Source organism: Nomascus leucogenys, chromosome 15 (assembly GCF_006542625.1).
Source record: "Nomascus leucogenys isolate Asia chromosome 15, Asia_NLE_v1, whole genome shotgun sequence".
NCBI classification, from domain to species: domain Eukaryota; kingdom Metazoa; phylum Chordata; class Mammalia; order Primates; family Hylobatidae; genus Nomascus; species Nomascus leucogenys.
Window position 1 is genome coordinate 9,422,162 of NC_044395.1, and position 22,705 is coordinate 9,444,866.

At 40.2% G+C, this 22,705-nt stretch overlaps 2 protein-coding genes across 11 annotated transcripts in view; both read right to left on the bottom strand.

Moving 5' to 3' along the window:
- Positions 1-4,572, bottom strand: part of CHEK1 (checkpoint kinase 1) — a 53,591-nt gene extending 49,019 nt beyond the window's left edge. For 3 of the 8 annotated variants that reach the window (XM_003253354.4, XM_012495894.2, XM_003253353.4), the window contains exons 1-5: positions 3,554-4,428; positions 2,724-2,808; positions 1,729-1,952; positions 280-344; positions 116-185 (exon numbers count right to left, since the gene is read on the bottom strand). In XM_003253354.4, the coding sequence (XP_003253402.2) occupies positions 116-185; positions 280-344; positions 1,729-1,952; positions 2,724-2,788 (424 nt within the window). In that variant the 5' untranslated portion in view covers positions 2,789-2,808; positions 3,554-4,428. Of the gene's footprint in view, positions 1-115; positions 186-279; positions 345-1,728; positions 1,953-2,723; positions 2,809-2,918; positions 3,338-3,553 lie in introns of those variants that run through there. The other 5 variants (XM_030828918.1, XM_012495893.2, XM_030828919.1 and 2 more) reach the window with 4 other exon arrangements.
- A 5,655-nt stretch (positions 4,573-10,227) lies between these two features.
- Positions 10,228-22,705, bottom strand: part of STT3A (STT3 oligosaccharyltransferase complex catalytic subunit A) — a 30,441-nt gene continuing 17,963 nt past the window's right edge. For all 3 annotated transcript variants that reach the window (XM_003253351.4, XM_030828923.1, XM_030828924.1), the window contains 9 exons: positions 22,247-22,402; positions 20,334-20,425; positions 19,113-19,268; positions 18,685-18,873; positions 17,666-17,782; positions 17,445-17,547; positions 13,028-13,216; positions 11,467-11,582; positions 10,228-10,818 (listed from right to left, as the gene is read on the bottom strand). In XM_003253351.4, coding sequence (XP_003253399.1) covers positions 10,780-10,818; positions 11,467-11,582; positions 13,028-13,216; positions 17,445-17,547; positions 17,666-17,782; positions 18,685-18,873; positions 19,113-19,268; positions 20,334-20,425; positions 22,247-22,402 — 1,157 coding nt within the window. In that variant the 3' untranslated portion in view covers positions 10,228-10,779. The remainder of the gene's footprint in view (positions 10,819-11,466; positions 11,583-13,027; positions 13,217-17,444; positions 17,548-17,665; positions 17,783-18,684; positions 18,874-19,112; positions 19,269-20,333; positions 20,426-22,246; positions 22,403-22,705) is intronic.

Here is a 22,705-nt window from a genome sequence, read left to right on the forward strand (position 1 = left end):
AATGCAAAAAGACTTGATTTTGCCTTGTATGGCTATATTAAAATAATTAGGTAATTAAAATAATTTAGGTAATTATTTTGTTTCATTTTAGGTAGTGATAAAATGCTAAACTTACCCCTTTCATCCAACAGAAGATTTTCTGGTTTAATATCCCTGTGAGTTATTCCAATACCATGCAGATAAACCTAAGAGGGATACAGAGAGAAACACACTAGAATTTGGTAATGTAATGTATTCATACTAATTTTAAGTAAAAGGGAAATAGACAACTATACCTACCACCCCTGCCATGAGTTGATGGAAGAACCTCTGAGCATCTGGTTCAGGCATGCCTATGTCTGGCTCTAAAACAAATATGAATGTAAGTTTATTGACTAAATATAATCAGGTAGCAACCACATAGCTTCTTAATTTGAAGCTTAGACATTTACAAATGTGCTTAGGCAAACAGAAGCAAATGCCAACAAACGATTCAGCAGTCCACTAACACATACAGGGCTTAACTCACATTTACCTCTGTTAGATGGCAAAAGGAGTCATCACAGAAAAATTATAAAGAGAAAACCAATATCCAAATCAAGAATGCAAGCCATGCCTTGAAAGCCTCTGCTTCCTCTTATACTAACCCTGATTTATTTAGTAACCTTCAAATTCCCCCCTTTACTTCTAAGTGCTACGCTAATTATTTTTCTCATTCCTGAAATATAATGCCAAAGGGGAAGTCTGGGCAAATCTAAGCCAATTTCACTAAATATTTTACAGATTATACTTCTTTTATTATTTAACTTTTTTTTAGATAGAGTCTTGTTCTTTCACCCAGGCTGGAGTACCCTAGCGTGAGATCATAACTCACTGTAACCTGGAACTCTTGAGCTCAAGCAATCCTCCTGCCTCCTGAGTAGCTAGGATTACAGGCATGTACCACCACACCTGGCTCAGATTTAAACTTCATATAGTCTCAGTATAAAACCACGAATGCCTGTGAGGTCCTTCATCAAACACAGTTTTATTATGAAAGTTCTTTTATCTTTTTATATTTTGATCTCTCTCATTAACTCCATTTCTTTTACCCTCAACTCTCCCCTGAGTCACAATGGAGATCCTAATACCTGTTTATCAGTTTTTAACTGATAAACTTATCTAATACAATAGCTTTAAATTATAAATTTAAATTATAAATTTAGATCAAGATTTTATGGACTTCTCAGTGTTCTGAAATATCAATCCTTTGATTCTACATAGAATGTTTAAGTATTAATAGCAAACATATAATTTACTTAATATACAAAAAGCAATCCTAGAAAATTCTCAATTATTTCATGTAAACCAAGAGGAAACAGCATGCTATTTTAGATCTGTAAATGTATACAATGATTTCATGTAACTAGAATGTCTACAAAGAAAAAATTGTGTAGGCAATACATTGCATTTAGGATACATTGCATTTATGATGTAGCATAAAACTTGTTTGTCACTCTTAAATTCTGTAAGACACCAATCTTAAATCAAAATCACTTACATAACTTGGGAAAGAAGTTTTCTTTCATTGACTCTATATATGCTTTTATGTTATTAACACCAGGTGGAAAAATTTTTTAAAGATAATTTATTCCAATTTCACTGTTGCATGAGCAATTTTGAAAGGACAACGACCAAATAGCATGCCTAAGATTTAAAAAACAAATTTAAAAACTTGTTTAAAATAATTATCTTAAATTTCTTCCATACCTATTCTGTCAAAAAGCTCTCCTCCACTACAGTACTCCAGAAATAAATATTGGATATTGCCTTCTCTCCTGTGACCATAGAATTTTACTACATTTTCATGATTTAGCATTTTATTGATACAGATCTCTTTCTTAATATTTTCTGGACAGTCTACGGCACGCTTCATATCTACAATCTTCACTGCGACTGCTTCTTCAGTTACTCTATTCACCGCAAGTTGAACTCTAAAAAGGAAAAGAGTTTTAACATTACAGAATTCCATTTCTTCTAAAACTTCCAAAGATTAAACATGACTCATACAAAACTATTTTACCTTTATTACTTTTTCCACAAAGGAGAAACCAAGGAAGTGGTTTCTGCCATGTTCTCAACACACACTACTCCTTTCTAAAATGTGAAATACAATAGCTAACCCTCCAAAGATGTCATTATGCTGTCACACAAGTCATTTAATAAACGCTTCACAAAATAGATTGAGATAATTCTAAGCCACATCACATATATACATATTCTACTCATATACTTTTAAGAGCATTAATCCAATACTATATGTGCTTGTGTAACTGACTGTCCTAAGCTCCTATAGGGTAGATACTATTATTGCCATCCTAAAAGGTAGTGAAGGAGAGATACACAATGACATTAAGAAGCTTGCCTAAGATCACAAAACAATGACAGTATGTGATAGAGCAAGGATCTGAAACCAGGCAGGCAATCTCCAGAGTCTGCTCATTTGCTCATTAACCTTGATGCTTAAACCCTGAGAAGCAATTTGTGGGCACGGAAACAACTTCGTGTCCCTTCCAGCTCGTTACAAAGAAAACTTTTTTTTTTAAAGGGAAGGAAAAATTTTTAACCCTAGCAAAAGGCTGTGTAACTTCAGTTGCCAAAACCCTTGAATCTCAAACATTTACTTTCTAAATCACCAGAGTATGAGACTCCAAAACAATGAATATGCACTCAGAAGAAAACGAGGCAAGCTTAAAAGAACTCACTCTCCATAGGCACCTTCTCCCAGGGTTTGCACCAAGTCCCAGTCTTCCACAAAGGGCACTGCCATGACTCCACCGAGCACTTCGGCTGTAAAAGGTAGGAATCCAGAAAAGATGGAGAGCGAGTGTAAGGTCACCTGTGAAGCCACTGCGCCCCGCCTCTCCCCAGGATTCCCCACGAAAAATAACAGCTCTTGCCTTCCCCTTATATCTCATCCACATTTATCCAAGTCTTTCAATCACGAACAACTATTCTAAACTTGGCCATTTTGTCGTGTAAATCACAATCGCCACTCCCACGCACACCGAAGGTTGAAATTCTGCCCTCCTCAGGCCTCAGAGGAAATTAATTGTTGTGATGAAGAGGTGGGAGATAAATGCTTTCCGGTGAACGACTGGGGAAGGAGGAGGGAGAGGTGGGGGTCTGGGGAAGAGAGGAAGGGGATACAGGGAGCGGAACGGAGCAGAAGACGCCTGCGGCAGCGCCTCCTCCCAATTGCTCAATTCCAATTCCCATCCCTATCCACAGCCCCACCTGTCCCAAAGGCCGGGGCGGGGCCAAACTGCCCCCAGAGGCGGAAGGAAGGGCTGGGACCCTTCCTTGGGGTTCTTAGCTAGCAGCGGGTTAGTCCCTCCTGCCCACCCCCACCCTCTACAACGGGAACCTCCTGGTACCATCCCTCCACCCTCCGAAACCGCCCCTCCGCAGGAGTCTCTCCAATCCCCTGCGCTAGTTAATGCTAACTTTCTCCCACCGTACCCTCCCTCACTAATCTAGACCCTGAACTCCTTCTTTAGAAGCCTTTCCTACTCTACCGGCCGCCCCTCCTCACCGGACTGTGCTTTGCCCACCGCTGCAGGAATCCAAATGCAGCGCTTTTCCCGCCAAAACTTGCTGGCGTCACGCTGCCGCAAACTCGCGCACTCGCGCCGTAAAGCAAGACAGCGCGCATTCCCGTGTCCTGCCCCTCTGAATGTCGGCGGCTCCAAAAGACTGACGCGGAGAGGTTGCTGCTCCCGCTCAGGGTTGCTTTGCAGTCGGGGAGAGATCTTGGCTGAAGTGATTTAAGGACGGCCGACCGCATCGGCGCGAATTGAGCTCTGGGCCCAAATATGAAGTGGCATCCGGTGTGAGGCTCGACTGAGCGGTGCTCGAGCGCTGCTGGGCGAAGCCCAGGCCTCCAGGCCGCGGGGGCGCGCGACCGACCGCGCTGCGCTTCCAGGCAGGTCTGCGGGCTTCGCTCCCGGCCGCTCTGGGCCTGAAAGGCTGCACCGCCACGTGCGTGAGGCCACCGGACAGTACTGTGAGGATCACAGTCGGTGCTGTAAAGTGCTTTGTAAATTTCAGAGTGCGGTACCCGTGGTGCTGGAGCCGAGAAACCAGCAGCAGCTGCTGAGAGCCGACTGAAGAAATGAGAGGAACTCCGTGTTGGGAGCGAGAGGCTTCGAAAGGACTGGCCACGCAGTCAAGTGTGTGTGGCGGGGGAAGTTTCCCGGAGAAAGCAAGCAGTTTATTTTGGAGCTTGAAGTCAGGATAACCAGTTTTGCCTTTTTTCTGTGAACCAGCTCCAAAACAATGCTTTACTTCAGCCTAATCTTTTTGCAGGAAGACCATCTGCTTAGCTTAGTTCTACAAACTTTTTCATTTTTAATGTGCAAAAAACAGGCGGGGAGAGCCAAAATAAATTTTACAGTGCAAATTTAAAAGCTGCGTACGTCATTTAAACGGAAAAGTAAATTCTGAGGGAAGAGACTCAACAAAATAGGAAAAATGGAAATAAGTATTCTCCGACGGTAAACTAGACTGGAAAAGGATAGGCAGGATCATCTCCATTACATTCTCCAGCACTGGCCGGGCGCAGTGGCTCCTGCCTGTAATTCCAGCACTTTGGGAAGGCGAGGCAGGAGAATGGCTTAAGGCCAGGAGTTCAGGACCAGCCTGGGGAACATAGGGAGACCCCCATCTCTACAAATAAAAAAATTTAGGAATTAGTTCGGCTTGGTGGTGTGTCCCTGTAGCCCTAGCTACTTGGGAGGCCTAGGCAGAATAAACGTTTGAGTCCAGCATTAGAGGTTAGTGAGCACTACTGCACTCCAGCCTGAGCAACAGCATGATTCTGTAGGAAAAGAACATATATATATTTTTTATTTTTATATTCGTATATTTTATATATATACATATATATTTTCTTAGTCCTTAAGACTGGGCCGCATACAAACACTAAGCATAACTGGCTATTATGATAATAGTAAAGTGAAACAAGTATAAAATGTTATTCAAGGCCGGGGACTGGTGGCTCAGGCCTGTAATCCCAACACTTTGGGAAGCTGAGGCGGGTGGATCACCTGAGGTCAGCAGTTCAAGACCAGCCTGGCCAACATGGTGAAACCCCCATCTCTACTAAAAATACAAAAATTAGCAGGGCATGATGGCGAGTGCCTGTAATCCCAGCTACCCAGGAGGCGGAGGCTGCAGTGAGCAGAGATTGCGCCACTGCACTCCAGCCTGGGTGACAGAGCAAGACTGCGTCTCAAAAACAATCAACCAACAACAAAAACACATTTCTTTTAAAGAAGCAAAGTCAGGAACAAAAATCAAGGAAAAAACTCTTAAAATGCTTATGTGTATAGTTTTGAATCATGACATCACAGATTAGGCTTCAGGTAATCTTTTTACAGTTTATTGTTTTTGGAGACAAGGTATGTTGCTCTGTCACCCAGGCTGGAGTGCAATTGGGCAGTCTTAGCTCACTGCAGCCTGGAACTCCTGAGCTCAAGTGATCCTCCTACCTCAGCATCCCAAGTCGCTGGGATTACAGAAGCGAGCCACAGGGCCTGGTATAAAAATAAAAGCAAGTTTTTATATCATTTATCCCATTTTCTCTTGTTTCCCCACTGTGTGCTGAAAACACAGAATATGAAGAGAAGACCTGCAAATTTCCTGTGTCTGATGGAGTCTTTTTAGCCTGAAAAAAAATAAGATATACAGACTCCAGCAGAATACCAGTTAAAGACAGAATACATGGAAATAGCCTCTATTCTCTTCTGAAAGCTTACTAAAATATTTTAATAGTAAAGGATACCAATATTTAAAAGAACCCATAAGAACAGAGTATGAGGCACATTTTGGAAAGCAGCCTTTAGATGAAAGGTAATGAAGGTGAATCCCAAAGCTAGCAATGGAAAGCAGAATTAACATCACAGAACTCTCAAAAAGCTCAAGTTGAACTGGTGACACGAGGTAACTGAAGGTGGAGGTAAAAATGGGGCTAAAAGGGGTAGGTTTAAAGGCTACATAAAAAAACAAATAGATCCCCGTATCCCTTCCCTTTCTATGTAACCAAGGAACTGTCCCTTCCCAAAGCTGGTACAAGATTTAAGAGGGTAAATGCACAGTATGTGAACTGGAGACCATTAGGCACAGTTAAAAGCTTGGGCACCTTACTGAAAACAGAGGGATTAAGTTTAAGTTTTATCCACTGAAGGTTGAGCCTGTTAAAACTTCTTTCCCTACTCTACTCCCAGAAAGCTGACTGCCTGGCTTCGATCCTTGAGTAAGAGAATATGCAAGCCTTCTCAAGGGAAATCTTACCTATGCAAAAGATAAAAATCTAAAAATCAGTATCATGGATTTCCCAATGTAACAGCCCAGCCAGATCACAGTACATTGAAACCCACATTATTAATCCCCATCTACACCCCCTACAAACAGACCTTTCAATCAGCTTTTTTGGGTCCCACTCTTGTTTTTTTTTTTAGACAGAGTCTTGCTCTGTCTCCCAGGTTGGAGTGCAGTGGCATGATGTCTGCTCACTGCAACCTCCGCCTCCTGGGTTCAAGCAATTCTCATGCCTCAGCCTCCCCAGTAGCTGGGATTACAGGTGTGTACCCCATACCCAGCTAATTTTTGTATTTTTAGTAGGGACAGGATTTTGCCACGTTGCCAGGCCGGTCTCGAACTCCTGGCCTCAAGTGATCTGCCTGCTTCGGCCTCCCAAAGTGCTGGGATTACAGGCATGATCCACTGCGCCCAGCCTAGGGTCCCACTCTTAAAGAGGAACAGACTAGCAAGAATTTGAGAAAGTCTTTAATATGAAAGACATCAAAACAAAGGAATAGTCAAACAACAACAAAAATCCAACCCCTCTGGGCATTAAAAGTATAGAAGAAAAAAAGGAAGCTATTTTAAATAGATTAGAAAATAAAGTTGAGGAAATCTCTGAGAAGGAAGAAAAGTAAATAGAAGAGTAAATATAAGACCATTAGGAGATAAATTCAGGAAGTCCACCATCCAAATAACTATTTTTCAGAAAGAAAAAGAAGGTTGGGATTTCTATCCTCTTTCCTCTCTTAATATCTTGCATATATAATGCAAGAATATTTTCCAGAACTGAGGAACTTGACTTTCCATACATAAAATTCCAAACTGCTCAGCACAATAGGTGACCCACTCAAGATACAACATTGGGAAAATTTCAAAACATTATAAAGAGAAGATCCTAAGAGGTCTGGGTTGAAGGTGAGAAGGAATGGATACATTAAAAAAAAAAAATTGGAACAGCATTACATTTCTCAACATATGGAAGATAGAAAACAATGGGTCAATGCCTTCCTAGTCCTAAGGAAAAATCATTCGCAATCTAGAATTCTGTACCCAGCCAACCTATCAATGGAGTATGACAAGAGACATGAAAAGTTCTCAAGAAATTTATCTCTCACAAACATTTTCTCAGAAAGGCACTTAAAGATGATAAGAAAGAAGTCAGGAGATTAACACACAATGTGACAATGAAAAGATACATCAACCCAAGAGGCGTGCAGCAAACCTTGAGTAAACCAGTCCAAACGGAACATAAAGACTTTTATGTAAGAAAATGCCTCATGTGTCTGAACATATTAAAAGTTGACACAAATGAAGAATTGGGGGACAAATTAGTGATAAGTACAAAAAAGAAATGAAAAAACTCCCTTAAAAAAGTTATGCAGGTGGGCTGGGTGCAGTGACTCATTTCTGTAATCCCAGCACTTTGGGAGGCTGAGGCAGGCAGATCACCTGAGGTCGGGAGTTCGAGACCAGGCTGAGCAACATGGAGAAACCCTGTCTCTACTAAAAATACAAAATTAGGTGGGCGTGGTGGCACATGCCTGTAATCCCAGCTACTCGGGAGGCTGGGGCAGGAGAATCGCTTGAACCCAGGAGGTGGAGGTTGTGGTGAGCGAAGGTTGCACCATTGCATTCCAGCCTGAGCAACAAGAGCGAAACTCCGTCTCAAAAAAAAAAAAAAAAAGTTATGCAGGAAAAGTAGTAATAGTAAATAAACTACATGGCCTAGTTGTGAATAGCCATAAGGCAAAATACAGATCTAACCTAAATTTTAACTAAATCAAATAATAAATAGAATCATGATAATAGAAAAATAACTATTAGAACTATAGGCTGGGTGCAATGGCTCACACCTGTAATCCCAGAACATTTGGGAGGCCAAGGCAGGCAGATCACCTAAGGCCAGGAGTTTTAGACCAGCCTGGCCAACATGGCAAAACCCCATCTCTACTAAAAATACAAAAATGACCTGGGTGTGCTGGCACACACCTATAATCCCAGCTACTCAGGAGGCTAAGGAAGGAGAATCGCTTGAAACTGGGAGGCAGAGGCTGCAGTGAGCCAAGATCATGCCACTGTACTCCAGTCTGGGCGACAGGGAGCGAGACTCCATCTCAAAAAACAAACAAACAAACAAAACTGTAATACATAGCACGAATATGTCTGTCTGTAGAAGTAATGGGATGGTGAAAAAGCTAACTCTACAGTTTCCTTACCACAGATTCTACACATGATGCCTAAAATTGAAATACCAAACATAGAAAAATAAAGCAATTATTTATGGTATTGAAAGTAAGTAATGTGAGAATCAGAGTTTAAAGTGATTGCCACTAGGGAGTAGAAAACAGCATTACTGCCTTTTAGAATTGAGTTTTTGTTTTGTTGTTTTTTTTTTAAGACAATGTCTCACTCTGTCTCCCAGGCTGGAGTGCACGTGATCTTGGCTCACTGCAACCTCCGCCTCCCAGGCTCAAGGAATCTTCCCACCTCAGCCTTCCACGTAGCTGGGACTACAGGCATGTGCCACCATGCCCAGCTAGTTTTTGTATTTTTTGTAGAGATGGGATTTTGCCATGTTGCCCAGGCTGGTCTTGAACTCCTGTGCTGAAGTGATCTGCATGCTTCAGCCTCCCAAAGTGCTGGGATTACAGGCATGAGCTACTGCACCTGGCCTAGATTTGAGTTTTTTATGCTAAGTGCACAGTAACAGTGAAAATGAAAAGTACACTTTTTAGAAAGATAGCTTCATGTAGCCTAGAAAGTAACAAAATTAAGATCCTCAGAGCAACAACTGTAGCAACAAGTTAAAAGTTATCCTATTTATAGTATAAAGGAAGATCATTAATAATTTCTAACTGGTATTAATCATATTGATAAATAATTCAGAATAACCTCTTCCACTAAAGATTCTTTATATAAATCAAGTAATGTACTTACATACAGTAAATCAAATCTTGAGGCTAAATCTCACCCACAGTTGAAGAACATGGTATATAAATTGGTTTGGAAGGCTAAGTGCCCTGGCTATACAAATATACAACAGCATATCCCTTAGGAGCACCACTATGACTAATCTAAAAGTTATGCAATTCCTCCTGTTCCCTTAAATGGATAACACTAAACAGTTAGCTTTTATTAATGACTTAGGGTTTATATACATCAGTGATATATTCGTAGGCTCTTTGTCCTGATATTAAATTGTCCTCAAGGACCACTGTGCTTTCCAGTTAAATTTTTTTTTGTTTTTTAGACAGGATTTCACTGTCACCCAGACTGGAGTACAGTGGCACAATCACAGTTCACTGTAGCCTCAACCTCCCAGGCCCAAGTGATCCTCCAATCTCATCTTCCCAAGTAGCTGGGACTACAGTGTACACCACACCTGGCTAATTTTTATTTTTCATAGAAACAATCTCCTTATGTTGCCCAGGCTTAAAACTTTTCAAGAAGTTTCTCCTCTCTTTTCTTGCAGGCAGGCTGGCACTACTCTCTAGGGACCTGTTACTGGCAATGCTTCCCTTTTTAATTTGTATCTTATTTGGAAAGAGCTTCAAAATTAGGTAGTTAAACTTGTTAGCAATATATAATAGCAACACATAGGCTAAGACTAAGGGAAAAAGAAGCTCACCTTTGAATAACCACAAGAGTTTTGAGTAAAGGGTCATTCCTGTGTCATGAGTAAGTGAGAGTACTGAAAAGCTCCATTTCAAATCGATATGTATGATTATATTTAAGCTGATTCAAAAACACCTACTGACCATCAAGCTCTATATGTAATGCTGGAAGAGTTTCTTCCTCTCCATTGATAAACCAATAATTTCACTGTTTGTCTTGAGTCTTCAAAACTGCCGATTTATAAAGTCAAAGAGCGTCTAAGGATAAGAGACATTGAGAACAGAGACATAGCAGCCCAGAAAGGCACTCTTCTAGTCCCACATTTATTCATTCAATAAAAATTTATTGAGCCACGCTATTTGCAAGGAATTGTACTAGGTGCTGCAATGCAAAGAGTATGACAAAACTGTCTGTAAATGTAGGATCTGAATTGGTCTTTGATAGTTTTCCTGATTTGAGAAAGAAGTCTCTATTTGGCTAATTTAGGGAGCTAAGAGAATTGACAAGGTCTGCTTATGTCCTTCTGGCAGCCTAACATAGCTTTTGCCTTCCTCAAATCAGTTATAAGTCAAAACAAATAAGGCACATTTTTTTAAAAAATTCCCCCCTTTAATCGACCAAAGTAAAGCCATGACATTTCATTTGGTAACCTGTTTAGAATTATAAAAATCATTTCATTTGGCCCAGCCCATACTGCCCAGGACAAAACTTCCAGACAATTCTGATGCCATCCAGTTTTGTTCTTACAAACTGCATAAAAAAAAAAAAAAAAAAAAAAAGTCTTCAACGTCCTAAATGTGATGTGCTCAGTGCGAAGCATATCAGAGCTGGACGTGACATTTATGTCCTTGACAAGCCTCGATTATCCAGGTCCTTTACCTGCAACATAAAGATGTCAGTTTAATATTTACAATCAGATCAACTTTGGAGAAATTTTCTACTAAAATGGATTCACCCAGAGTGGGCAGGATTATGTTGGGTTCTGCAGCCTGGTTTAGTGCTGTGAATACACAAGCACTGATTAGAGACTAGATTCTCTCTGCTTAGCCTTTTGGAATACCCCTGTGAGGAGCAATATTACTGATCTACCCTCCACGTAGATCAAGGGTTCTCAATCTTTTCTTATATGAGAGATATACTCCTATGTGGTTCTATGTGACTCTATATACCTTAAGTTCTTCAGAGAGAGAAGAAAATGCAGTTAAATATAAACATGTGAACTTTTTCTCTATTTCCTACACTCTCCCCACCCGTGAGCCTGATAATCACAGAAACTGGTTGAGTCAAGCCCCAGATGGAAAAGTATCACTGCAACAACTGCCAAAATGATGGCAGACTGGGATCATCTACTCTCTAAGAACAATCTAAAATAAAAAGTAAAATTTTCAATGAGTTTGCAAACTACTTTTCAAACACAGATGTCATGAGAAATTTCCCTATTTGAGAAATATGTGGCCCATTTTATAAGCACTGAAACCAATCTGCAAAAATAAAAGTTGCTTCCTGAGATGTATAGCATCTGCTTACCTTGTATATCCTGACCAGCCAATGTTCTGTGGTATATGCTTCCTCCAGGACATCAAGCTCAAAGTCTTTATTCCCAATCTCGGCATTTCGGACACGGTCAAAGCCTGGAGGACGCTCTAGAGAGGGATGAAAAAGAACACACTTCTTTCTACAGTGCTAATTTCCTAGAGACAGTATATGGATTCAGTAAACCATCTACTAATTGAATGATTATTCCTCAGCCTGCAATTTGGTGAGAGTAGAGCCTGCAAAAAAGGGCATCAGGTAGTAAGGGCAAATCAAGTGTTACCCTAACTTAAGTTCTATGCAAGATGATGCTTGCCAGTCAATGTCTTATCTCTGATAAGACAGACATAGGGAGCCGACTTCCAAGGCCCTCTATTCCTGAGGATTGTCATTCAGAGCCTCTAATACATTAGCAACCCTTGCATGGATCAGAGAAAAAAGCCTACCAGAAGTCAAAGACCTGCATTCATGTCAGAAATTCTCCCTAGTGCAGAACCAAGAAATTGAAGTCAGAAGGAGAGACTTAACCTAATCAAATAACTCTCAATATAGTCATCAGAAGATACGAAAAGTCACTTTCTTACCCCTTTGTTCCTGTCTTCACTGTAATACCCTTAAGGACAATAAAAAGTAATGGTCAAAAGCACAGAATTTGGAGCCAGTCTTTGTCAGTTCGAATCCTGACTCTGTCATTAATTATGTGACACTAGGCAGTTAAATAACCTATTTGTACCTCAATTTCCTCATATATAAAATAACAGGCCGGGTGCAGTGGCTCATGCCTGTAATCCCAGCACTTTGGGAGGCCAAGGTGGGTGGATTACTTGAGGTCAGGAGTTCGAGACCAGCCTGGCCAACACAGTGAAACAATGTCTCTACTAAAAATACAAAAAAAAAAAAAAAATTAGCTGGGGATGGTGGAGCGCACCTGTAATTCTAGCTACTTGGGAGGCTGAGGCAGGAGAATCACTTGAACCTGGGAGGTGGAGGTTGCAGTGAGCCAAGATCGTGCCACTGCACTCCAGCCTGGGTAACAGAACAAGACTTCATCTCAAAAAAAAGAAAAGAAAACAAAAATAACAATAGCTAGGTGCAGTAGCTCATGTCTGTAATCCCAGTACTTCAGGAGGCCATGACAAGAAGATTGCTTGAGCTCAGGAGTTCCAGACCAGCCCAGGCTACACAGTGAGACCTCATCTCTACAAAAAGTTTAAAAACAGCCAGGCGTTGTGGTGTGCACCTTAGTCCCAGCTACTCAAGAGGCTGAATCAGGAGGACTCCTTCAGCCCAGGAAATCAAGGCTGCAGTGAGCCATGACTGCACCACTGCACTCCAGCCTGGGTGTCAGAGCAAAAACCCTGTCTCAAATAAATATACAAACAACAAAAATAAAGATAATATGACAATAATATCAGTATATGCCTTTTGGGTTGCTGTGAGGATTAAATGAGTTAACAGACACAAAGCACTTACTAGTGCTTGGCATATGGAAAACACTGTGCATTAGTGATCACTATTATTACTACTGTTATTAATATTATTATGAATCACTCACTGGCTTCTGTGTAAACCTGTCCAAAGCGATAGTAACACATCTTGTACATGAGGCAGTTGAGCAGCACTGGAGAACCTTCACGGTCCACACGGAACTCCCCAGTTGGAGTATAATAGTCATTCTCCTTGATATGTTTGCCTGTATCTGTGCTCCCTCCAATCCGGACCATCCAAAGAAACTTGTTGATATCTAGGAGAAAAAAAAAAAAAGAACTGCTGCATCACAAAGGTTGCTGGAGTTAAAGCAGGTTAGTGTTTCTAAGAAAATTCCTCAACATTTTTTTAATGGGGATTGGTATCATTTAACTCTAATTTGTAAAAATAGTGAGGACAACATACGGGCAAAGCATTTTTCGTCAAAATATACAACTTTTCTGAGAAATTATTATACTCCTGAAATCCTACGCTACTAGTCCAGACTTAAGCCACAACTGAAATTGGTCCTATAGATTAGCTAGGGCTAGGCTATCAAATATAGTAGCAATTAGCTACATATAGCTGCTGAGCAGCTGAAATGTGGCTAGTCCAAATTAAGATGTACTGTAAGTATAAAATACACACTAGAAGTATGAAATACACATTAGATTTTGAAAAGTTAGTAAAAAAAAAAAACTCCAAAAGGGGGTATACTGGTTACATGTTAAATTAAATAATGTTTTGATATGACTATTCAGTTAAATAAAATTATTAAAATTACTTTCACCTGTTTCTTTATACTTAGTTTGATGTGACGAATATAAAGCTTAAAATGATAATGTGGTTTCCATTATTTCTATTAGACAGTGGGCAGGACTGATCTAAAGAGTAGTAGCTTTACCAAAAAGGTAGACAAGACATGAGTGTTCTCCTTCTTGACCAACAGTTGCATAATTATAGACCTCCAAAGCATGTATATGAGAAGTCAACACTTCTGTGTCAAACACACTCCCATGCTTAATAAATATTGACACTACCATCAACTCATGATATCTCTTTTAGGGTTCATCATTTACTGTATTGCTTGCACAGACTTTAGGGAAATCAGTTGCTACATGTTTCACTGGATGGTTAGTATTAAAAATATTTCTAATGCATAAAAAAAGATAAGATTCCTATTGCACTACTGCAAAGAGTTTGAGGGGATATCACGGTGGTTAAGAACAGACTCTGGATCCAAACTGCCTAAGTTTGAATTCCAGCACTGCCAATTCTAGCTGGGTGACCTTGGGCAAGTTATTTAACCTCTCTGTGCTTCAGTTTTCTCATCTGTCAAATTAGAAAAATAAGAGTATCTACAACAATAGGGCTGTTACTATGAGTAACAACGGGTAAAGCATTTAATAAGTTGTTTGTCACATGGTAAACATCCAATGAATAATATTACTATCTTGTTCAGTGTCTGCATTCTTATCTTCATATTACAAATGGAAAAACTGAGGCACAGAGACTTCCCTAGATCATAGCGCCAGAAACAGGAACAAAAATAAACCCCCAGAACATCAGCTCAGCTATCATAGAACAATAGTATTGTAGCCGCGTGGCAGGTATGTCTGAAGCAAAAACCTCATAAGCTCTATGAAGAGTGAAAATAATAGGAATGGCCGGGTGTGATGGCTCACACCTATAATCCTAGCACTTTGGGAGGCTGAGATGGGCGGATCACTTGAGCACAGGAGTTCAAGACCAGCCTGGGCAATGTGGCAAAACCCAATCTCTACAAAAGGTACAAAAATTGGCCGGGCATGGTGGTGTGTGGCTGTAGTCCCAGCTACTCAGGAGGCTGAGGTGGGAAGATCACTTGAGCATGGGAAGCAGAGGCTGCAGTGAGCAGACATCGTGCCACTGAACTCCAGCCTGGGTGACAAAGTGAAACTGTCTCAAAAACAATAATGATGATGATGATAGGAACTGCATCAAGGACAGCCCATTGTTCAAAAGATATGGTTGTCTACAAAAAAAGAAGCTGGGCCAGGCCCAACTTTTCTTATTTTTATTATGCCTCTCAAATGTTACAGAACTCCTATTAGTAAAGCCCAATTAATAATTTGACCTTGAAAAATAAATTCAGTGTAACAAATTAATCAAAACAGTTGGCCTTCCATATCTGTGGGTTTGACATCCATAAATTCAACAAACTCTAATCAAAAATATTCACAAAACAAAAAAATAGATGACTGCATCTGTAATGAAGATTTTTCTTGTCATTGTTACCTAAACAATACAGTATTAACAACCATTTACCTAGTATTAGGGATTAGTATTACAATCTAGAGATGATTTAAAGTATATAAGAGAATGTGTGTATATTATATACAAATACTAAACCATTTTATATAAGGGACCTGAGCATCCACAAATTCTGGTTATCCTGGTGAGGGGTAGGGGTGGGGTGGGGGTGTCCTGGAAACAATCCTCCATGGAAACAGAAGGACAACTACACTATCTTCTTTTATGATCTTCACATACATGTTTTCATGGATCTAGACAGTAACAGTGTTTTGCATTTTTCTTTTTTCTTTGAGATGGAGTCTCGCTCTGTCACCCAGGCTGGAGTGCAGTGGCGCAATCTCAACTCACTGCAACCTCTGCCACCCGGGTTCAAGTGATTATCTGGCCTCAGACTCCCAAGTAGCTGAGATTACAGGCATGTGCCACCACACGTGGCTAATTTTTGTGTTTTTTTTAGTAGAGACGGGGTTTTATCATGTTGGGCAGGCTGGTCTCAAACTCCTGACCTCAAGAGTCTTCCCAAAGTGCTGGGATTACAGGCATGAGCCATCACACCCGGACTCTGCATTGTTTTTTAATGGTTATCATATTATCTTCTTTAAAAAATAAAAAGTCTAACTTACATATCCCCTCCCACCAGAATATCAAAATTCACAAATGCGCCGGGCGCGGTGGCTCACGCTTGTAATCCCAGCACTTTGGGAGGCCGAGGCAGGCGGATCACGAGGTCAGGAGATCGAGGCCACAGTGAAACCTCGTCTCTACTAAAAATACAAAAAATTAGCCGGGCGTGGTGGCGGGCGCCTGTAGTCCCAGCTACTCGGAGAGGCTGAGGCAGGAGAATGGCGTGAACCCGGGAGGCGGAGCTTGCAGTGAGCCGAGATTGCGCCACTGCACTCCAGCCTGGGCGACAGAGCGAGACTCCGTCTCAAAAAAAAAAAAAAAAAAAAAAAATTCACAAATGCTGAAGTCCCTTATATAAAATGGTATAGTATTTGTATATAACCTATGCACATCTGTCCATATACTTTAAATCATGTCTAGATTACCTATAACACCTAATACAGTGTAGATGCCATGTAAATAGTTGTTATACTGTATTTTTTATTTGTATTATTTTTATTGTTGTATTATGATTTTTTTTTTTCACAAATATTTTCCATTTGTAGTTGGTTGAACCCACAGATGCAGAACCCATGGATATGGAGGGGAAACTGTATACACAGTATTTAGAAATATGCACGTAAGTACTAGAAGAAATAGCTGCAGGAATAATAGCTTCTGGGGACTGATGTTAAGGGGACTTAGATTTTCGGGCAGTGAACTATCACTTTTTATTATAAACCTTCAGAACTGTTTAACTTTTTTTTTTGAAACAGCCTCACTCTGCTGCCCAGACTGGAGTCCAATGGCGCAATCTCAGCCCACTGCAACCTCTCCCTCCTGAGTTCAAGCGATTCTCCTGATTCAGCCTCCTGAGTAGCTAAGACTACAGGCATGTGCCACCACGCCTGGCTAATTTTTATAGAGACAAGGTTTCACTATGTTGCCCAGGCTGGTCATGAACTCCTGATCTCAAGTGATCTGCCCGCCTCGGCCTCCCAAAGTGCTGGGATTACAGGTGTGAGCCACCACATCCGGCTGTGAACTACTTAACTTTTTAAAGTATAAACAGGCATTACATTCACTTTTAAGGCAGATAACTATATTTGGATGTTTCTTCTAAAAATCTTTGTGCCAATAATCATAGGGCACATGGTAACCTCCACTTTACACATACTTTTATTTATATATATTTTATATATATATAAAATGTTCTCTTTTTTCACATGCTGTCAGGCCATATAAAACATTTCTAAGCTGGTCAATGATTATATGGCTCAAAACTACTAAAAAAATGCTAATTCTTAAGTTCATTGTCACGAGCCTTATGTTCAGCTTGGTTTTATTACTGGTTGTGGAACTACTTCTATGCCTTAGACAATCATATAGCATGCTGTACCTACACAAGAATTGTTTATATTTATGTCCTCTTGTTGCAAAAGGAAAAAAATCAAAATACCCAAACCTCAGGTTGCAAATACTTAGGAACTTCCCATGAAAGAAAAATATCTTAGTAAAATATTTGTAAAAGTACAGAAAACTAGGATATTCATCTAGTTTTCTTAGAATCTATGTCCTGCAGCTAGAAACAGAATCAAGTATATTACCATCAGAGGAATACCCAGTGAGGCCTCCAAAAATGACCAGCACATAGCTGACATCAAGCTCCCTCATGATCTCATAGGCTTTTTCCTCTGTGGACGCCATTGCCTGGAAAAACAAATGTGCAATTCTCAGAGCAAAATCCGAAGTCATGTGATCCCCTCATGCAGACACATTTCCCACTATACCTTGCACACCAAACACTCCAAGATCCCTTTTATCTTACCTGCCCTACTCGAGAAATATGGGTATTATTCCATGTGTTATTGTCCACTAAAATTGTTCGATTTGCCATAGCTGTAATCTGATAGCCATAATCCCACCAGGACATGACCTTCGCATCCTGAAAGTAGAATGGGAAATGGAAATAACAAGCTTCTCACTGTCTCTAAAAATCAAATGCAACAGAGAAGGCATCTTTGGTCTGACAGAAGTGACACCTGGCTAACTAATCAATTTCTTCACAAAGTAATGCATGTCAAACCAGAAAATAAATCCTGGCACCTGGTCTTCCATTTATATACAATAAAATCTCAGCACAAATAACAAACCAACATTCCCAACACTTCATCCCAGGTCACTTTATACAAACATAATGGGGTGGGAGGTGTGGGAGACTGTGCAATGTAGCCACATCAATAGCCTAGTGTCATTAGACAATTTTCTTAAATAACCTTTTAACAGAATTGCAAAAATCACTTATTATAAAGATGCCGTGGAAACTCAAATCACAGGATATGATGGACAAGAATTAAGAGACTCTTAAAAGTTTTTATTCCTAACAAATTGTCTCAGAAATGATATTCCTAATAGTTATTGTAAAGGAAATCATTTCAGATTCTCAAAAGGTATAAATTGTTAAAAGCAGTTATCATAAGGTGATCACTTTACACAAGATTTATATCTTTCTTCTTTATTCAATTTTCTGATTTTTCTAAAGTGAACATGTATTATTTATCTATAACTTTTTTCTTCTTTTATAACTGGGATGTTCTACCTCATGTTAAAAATCATCATATCAATAAAAGTGTCCATGCAAAGTCTAGATAATTACTAGTAAGAGTAACTATAAAAGATCCCTGAATTGAATGGAGGTTCACCTTTAAGGCTTATTCAAGACTAGAGTTGCAAAGTTCCAATTTCACCAAGCTTTCCACCCATCTAAAAGCTGTATGATTCACTGTAACATCAAATGTCTCCCCCTTTGCCCCTAACCCACAATTCCCACTCCTCCCAAATCTTCACCTCTGGAGTATTGTGACGAAGCCAATAATATGCTTCTCGGAAGTCATCAAATATGATCCTACTGCCATCCCCACCACGGGCAGATAGTACAATGGACGGAGAAGAGTAGGCCTCGCTGGTCACCCAGGTTGAATGAAAGGTGTAGGTGATGAGAAAGAAAGCCATGACCAGTATCATCCCACTTGCCACCTAAACAAGGAAAAAGAATTAATTGTGTAGTTAACCAGACTAAATTCACACAACACAGGACAACTTCTTAGACACATTCATATAGATGAGATTGATCAAAATAAGTCAGAGGCTATATGAGTTAATTCTGACCACCTAGGACAGTGCTCTACTTTACTCCTCCCACCCCCTGCTGCCCACATACACACATACACACACACACAGAGTTTCCCAAGTCTACTCTTAACATTGCTTCTCACTTCATTCTTAATAGGGTAGGTAGAATCCTGTTGCTTCTTGCTCTTCTTGTCTGGACGACTTATGTCCAAATTCTTCATGTATGTGGACAGCACCTGGGAGACTCCAATGCCAGAGAGAATGCACATAACAGGTGCCAACACTAGCATTAGACGCACCTAACAGAGACAGGAAGCATGATCAGTCTAATCAGTGTTCCACAATTTACAGATTTCAGCCTACTAGTAGATCAAGACATCAATTTAGGGGTTTTCATCAAACATGACTTCCATAAAAAGTGAAAGAGAAAATACTTGAAACAGTTACAGTAGAAGTATATATTTCTTAAACTTTGTTTCAATTATATGCATGTACATATATATGTGCGTCTTGAAGAATGATATAAAGTATATTTCCTAACTGTGGTTTGAGACCAAAAAAGTATGAGAAACACTATTTTAATACAATATATAAAATCTCTCCTCTCTTTTTTCTTGTCATCATTCCCTAAACAATACAGTATTATCAACCATTTACCTAGTATTAGTTATTAGTAGTACAATCTAGAGATGATTTAAAGTATATAAGAGAATGTGTGTATTCTCAGTGGCTCATGCCTGTAATCTCAGCACTTTGGGAGGCCGAGGCAGGTGGATCACCTGAGGTTGGGAGTTCAAGATCAGCCTGACGAACATGGAGAAACCCCATCTCTACTAAAAATACAAAATTAGCTGGGTGTGGTGGTGCATGCCAGTAATCCCAGCTACTCGGGAGGCTGAGGCAGGAGAACTGCTTGAACCCAGGAGGCAGAGGTTGAGGTGAGCCGAGACCAAGCCACTGCTCTCCAGCCTGGGCAACAAGAGTGAAACTCTGTCTCAAAAAACAACAAAAAAAATCAAATCCCTCCTCTCTTTTAACGATCTAGCACTGGGTAATACTCCCACGCCTTCAAGAAAAAAAATATCATCTCCCGTTTTAAGACACTCAGGGTCATATTATCCAACAAAGTGCAAAAATGCTTCTATAATACAAAGTTATGAATCCAAGAAAGTTGGACCCCACAACCAGAATGTATGAGTGTCCCATACGTTCCTGGAAAGGATCAACAACTTACAACTCATTCCCTCAAATGCTCAGAGGGAAGCATGTGCACAATCATCAGTACTTTCTGAATTCTGCCAGGCAGATAAAAAAGCACCTCAGAGTTAGAGTGAAAAAGTCTACCAGACTGAGGGCATCCTCACCATTACAGCTGAAAAGTACATGCTGGTCACACCATACATGATGATAAAAATCCGGGCATCAGACAGGTTGCTAAAGCAGTAATAGAGGCCAACTACAAAAGAGGGAAGGAGAAATAAACAGCTGAGTCCTGTAGGTTGAAACCTACAAGGTAAAGGCATCTTCATTATATCACTGGATGATTCCACACATTTAACCCAGCAATTCCACTTCCAGGAATTTATCCTAAAAAAACAATCATAGAAACATGCAAAGATGTTTACTACAGCACACTTTAAAGTAGCAAAAGAATCAGAAACAACCCAAATGTCCAAAAACAAGGAGCTAATTATAGTATATTTATAAAATGGAATATATTAAAATATTGCTGCATGAGATTATGGACTACTTGCCTTCTTACACATCTTGATACATCTCTGTACTTAAAAAAACTAGTAAATGATATATTTTAAATATTTCTATAAAATAATACTAAGTAACAGAGAAATTTGATTCTTTATGAAGTGAAAAAAATCAGGGAAAAAAATTATGATCTCATTCTTATTTGATAAATATACATCAAAATGTTAACAGTGGCTAGAGATGGGTAGTGAGAGCTCTTTAATATTTACCTTTTTTGAGATGGGGGTCTTGCTGTATAACCGAGGCTGGTCTCAAACTCCTGGGCTCAAATAATCCTTCCACCTCAGCCTTCCAAGTAGCTGGGACTGAAGGTGCACACTACCATGCCCAGCTAATTTTATTTATTTTATATGTGTGTATGTGTGTGTGTGGGGGTATGGGTGTGTGCGCACATCATGGTTTTTTTTTTTCTTTTAAGTAGAGACAGGGGTCTCGCTATATTGCCCAGGCTGGTCTTGAACTCCTCGCCTCAAGCAATCCTCCCATCTCATCCTCCCAAAGTGCTGGGATTACTGATGTGAGCTACAACTCCAGGCCTGTTCTTGTTTTTTTAGATGTGGGTCTCACTATGTTGCCCAGGTTGATCTCAAATTCCTGACCTTAAGTGATTTTCTCACCTCAGCCTCCTAACTGGCTAGGATTATAGGCATGAGCCATTGTGCCCAGCATCTTTTTCTATTTATTTATATTTTTTTTACAATACACAAATTACTTTCACAATAGGAAAAAAGTAAAAGTTGGCCAGGCACAGTGGCTCACGCCTGTAATCCCAGCACTATGAGAGGCCAAGGTGAGCAGACTGCTTGAGCCCATGAGTTCAAGACCAGCCTGGGCAACATGGCAAAACCCCATCTCTACAAAAAAAAATAAAAAAAAAATTACCCGGGCATGGTGGCGTGCACCTGTAGTCCCAGCTACTCAGGAGGGTGAGGTGGAAGGATGGCTTGAGCCCAGGAGGCAGAGGCTGCAGTAAGCTGAGATCGTACCACTGCCCTCCAGCCTAGGCAACAGAGAAAGACTCTATCTCCAAAAAAAAAAAAAAAAAGGTAGAAGTTATTTTTTAAGAGAAAAAGACCACTAACACTGGTAAATTCTAAAACACATCTGGATTGGCCAGAAGATAAGAGATTGATGAGGCTTTACAATCAGCAGTACTCATTATGGGATTTCAGTACTGCCAAGAGGAAAAACAAGGGTAAAGGGGAAGGAGTACGATAGAAGTACTCAAACAAAACAAAACAAAACCTGAGTAAAAATTATGGTTAAGTTTTAACTTATAACACAAATGACAAATGAACAGAAAACTGTGAGGCTGAACTTGCCAATATCTACAACTGTTGAACTTCTGACTTCTGCTCAGCTTCATACATGAGAAAATTTGCTTAGCCGTCCTCTGTATTACACAACATAAACGGGCAAAGAAAAACAAAACACGAATGAGGGTAGCTTGCAAATTTGGAATCAAATCGTGATTCTTACAAACAAGGCCATTTCAGAACACAAGGCCACATACCTGGAAACATGAAGACGAGGAGCTGCAGGTCAAAATAGTATGAGGACCAGGTTGTGGGCTGATGCTCAGACACAGAAGCAATGATGGGGATGTTGTTCTTAGCATAAGAAGGATCCAGCAGTGAGTAGAAACGCCCCGTCCAGGGAGATATTTTTCCTAGCAGCAAAGAGGCAATAAATATTCCATACACACTCTTCAAACAAACATCTGATCCAAATTAATCACAACTTCCCATTTTAATAAGATTCTCAGTGACAGAGAAGGATTAGGTTTTTGCTTAATTGCCACCAATACTTAAGAGTTTCACTCCTTCCTTTCTTTCAAACCTGAGAGTACTTTTGTCAGCACTGCCAGCAGAATAAAGCCAGGCTGTATATAAACTTGGAGAGAAGAATAGAGGCAGAAATGCTACCTGAAAGGGTTTTAGGCCAAATTTGGTCAAACCAAGGCCAACTGTAG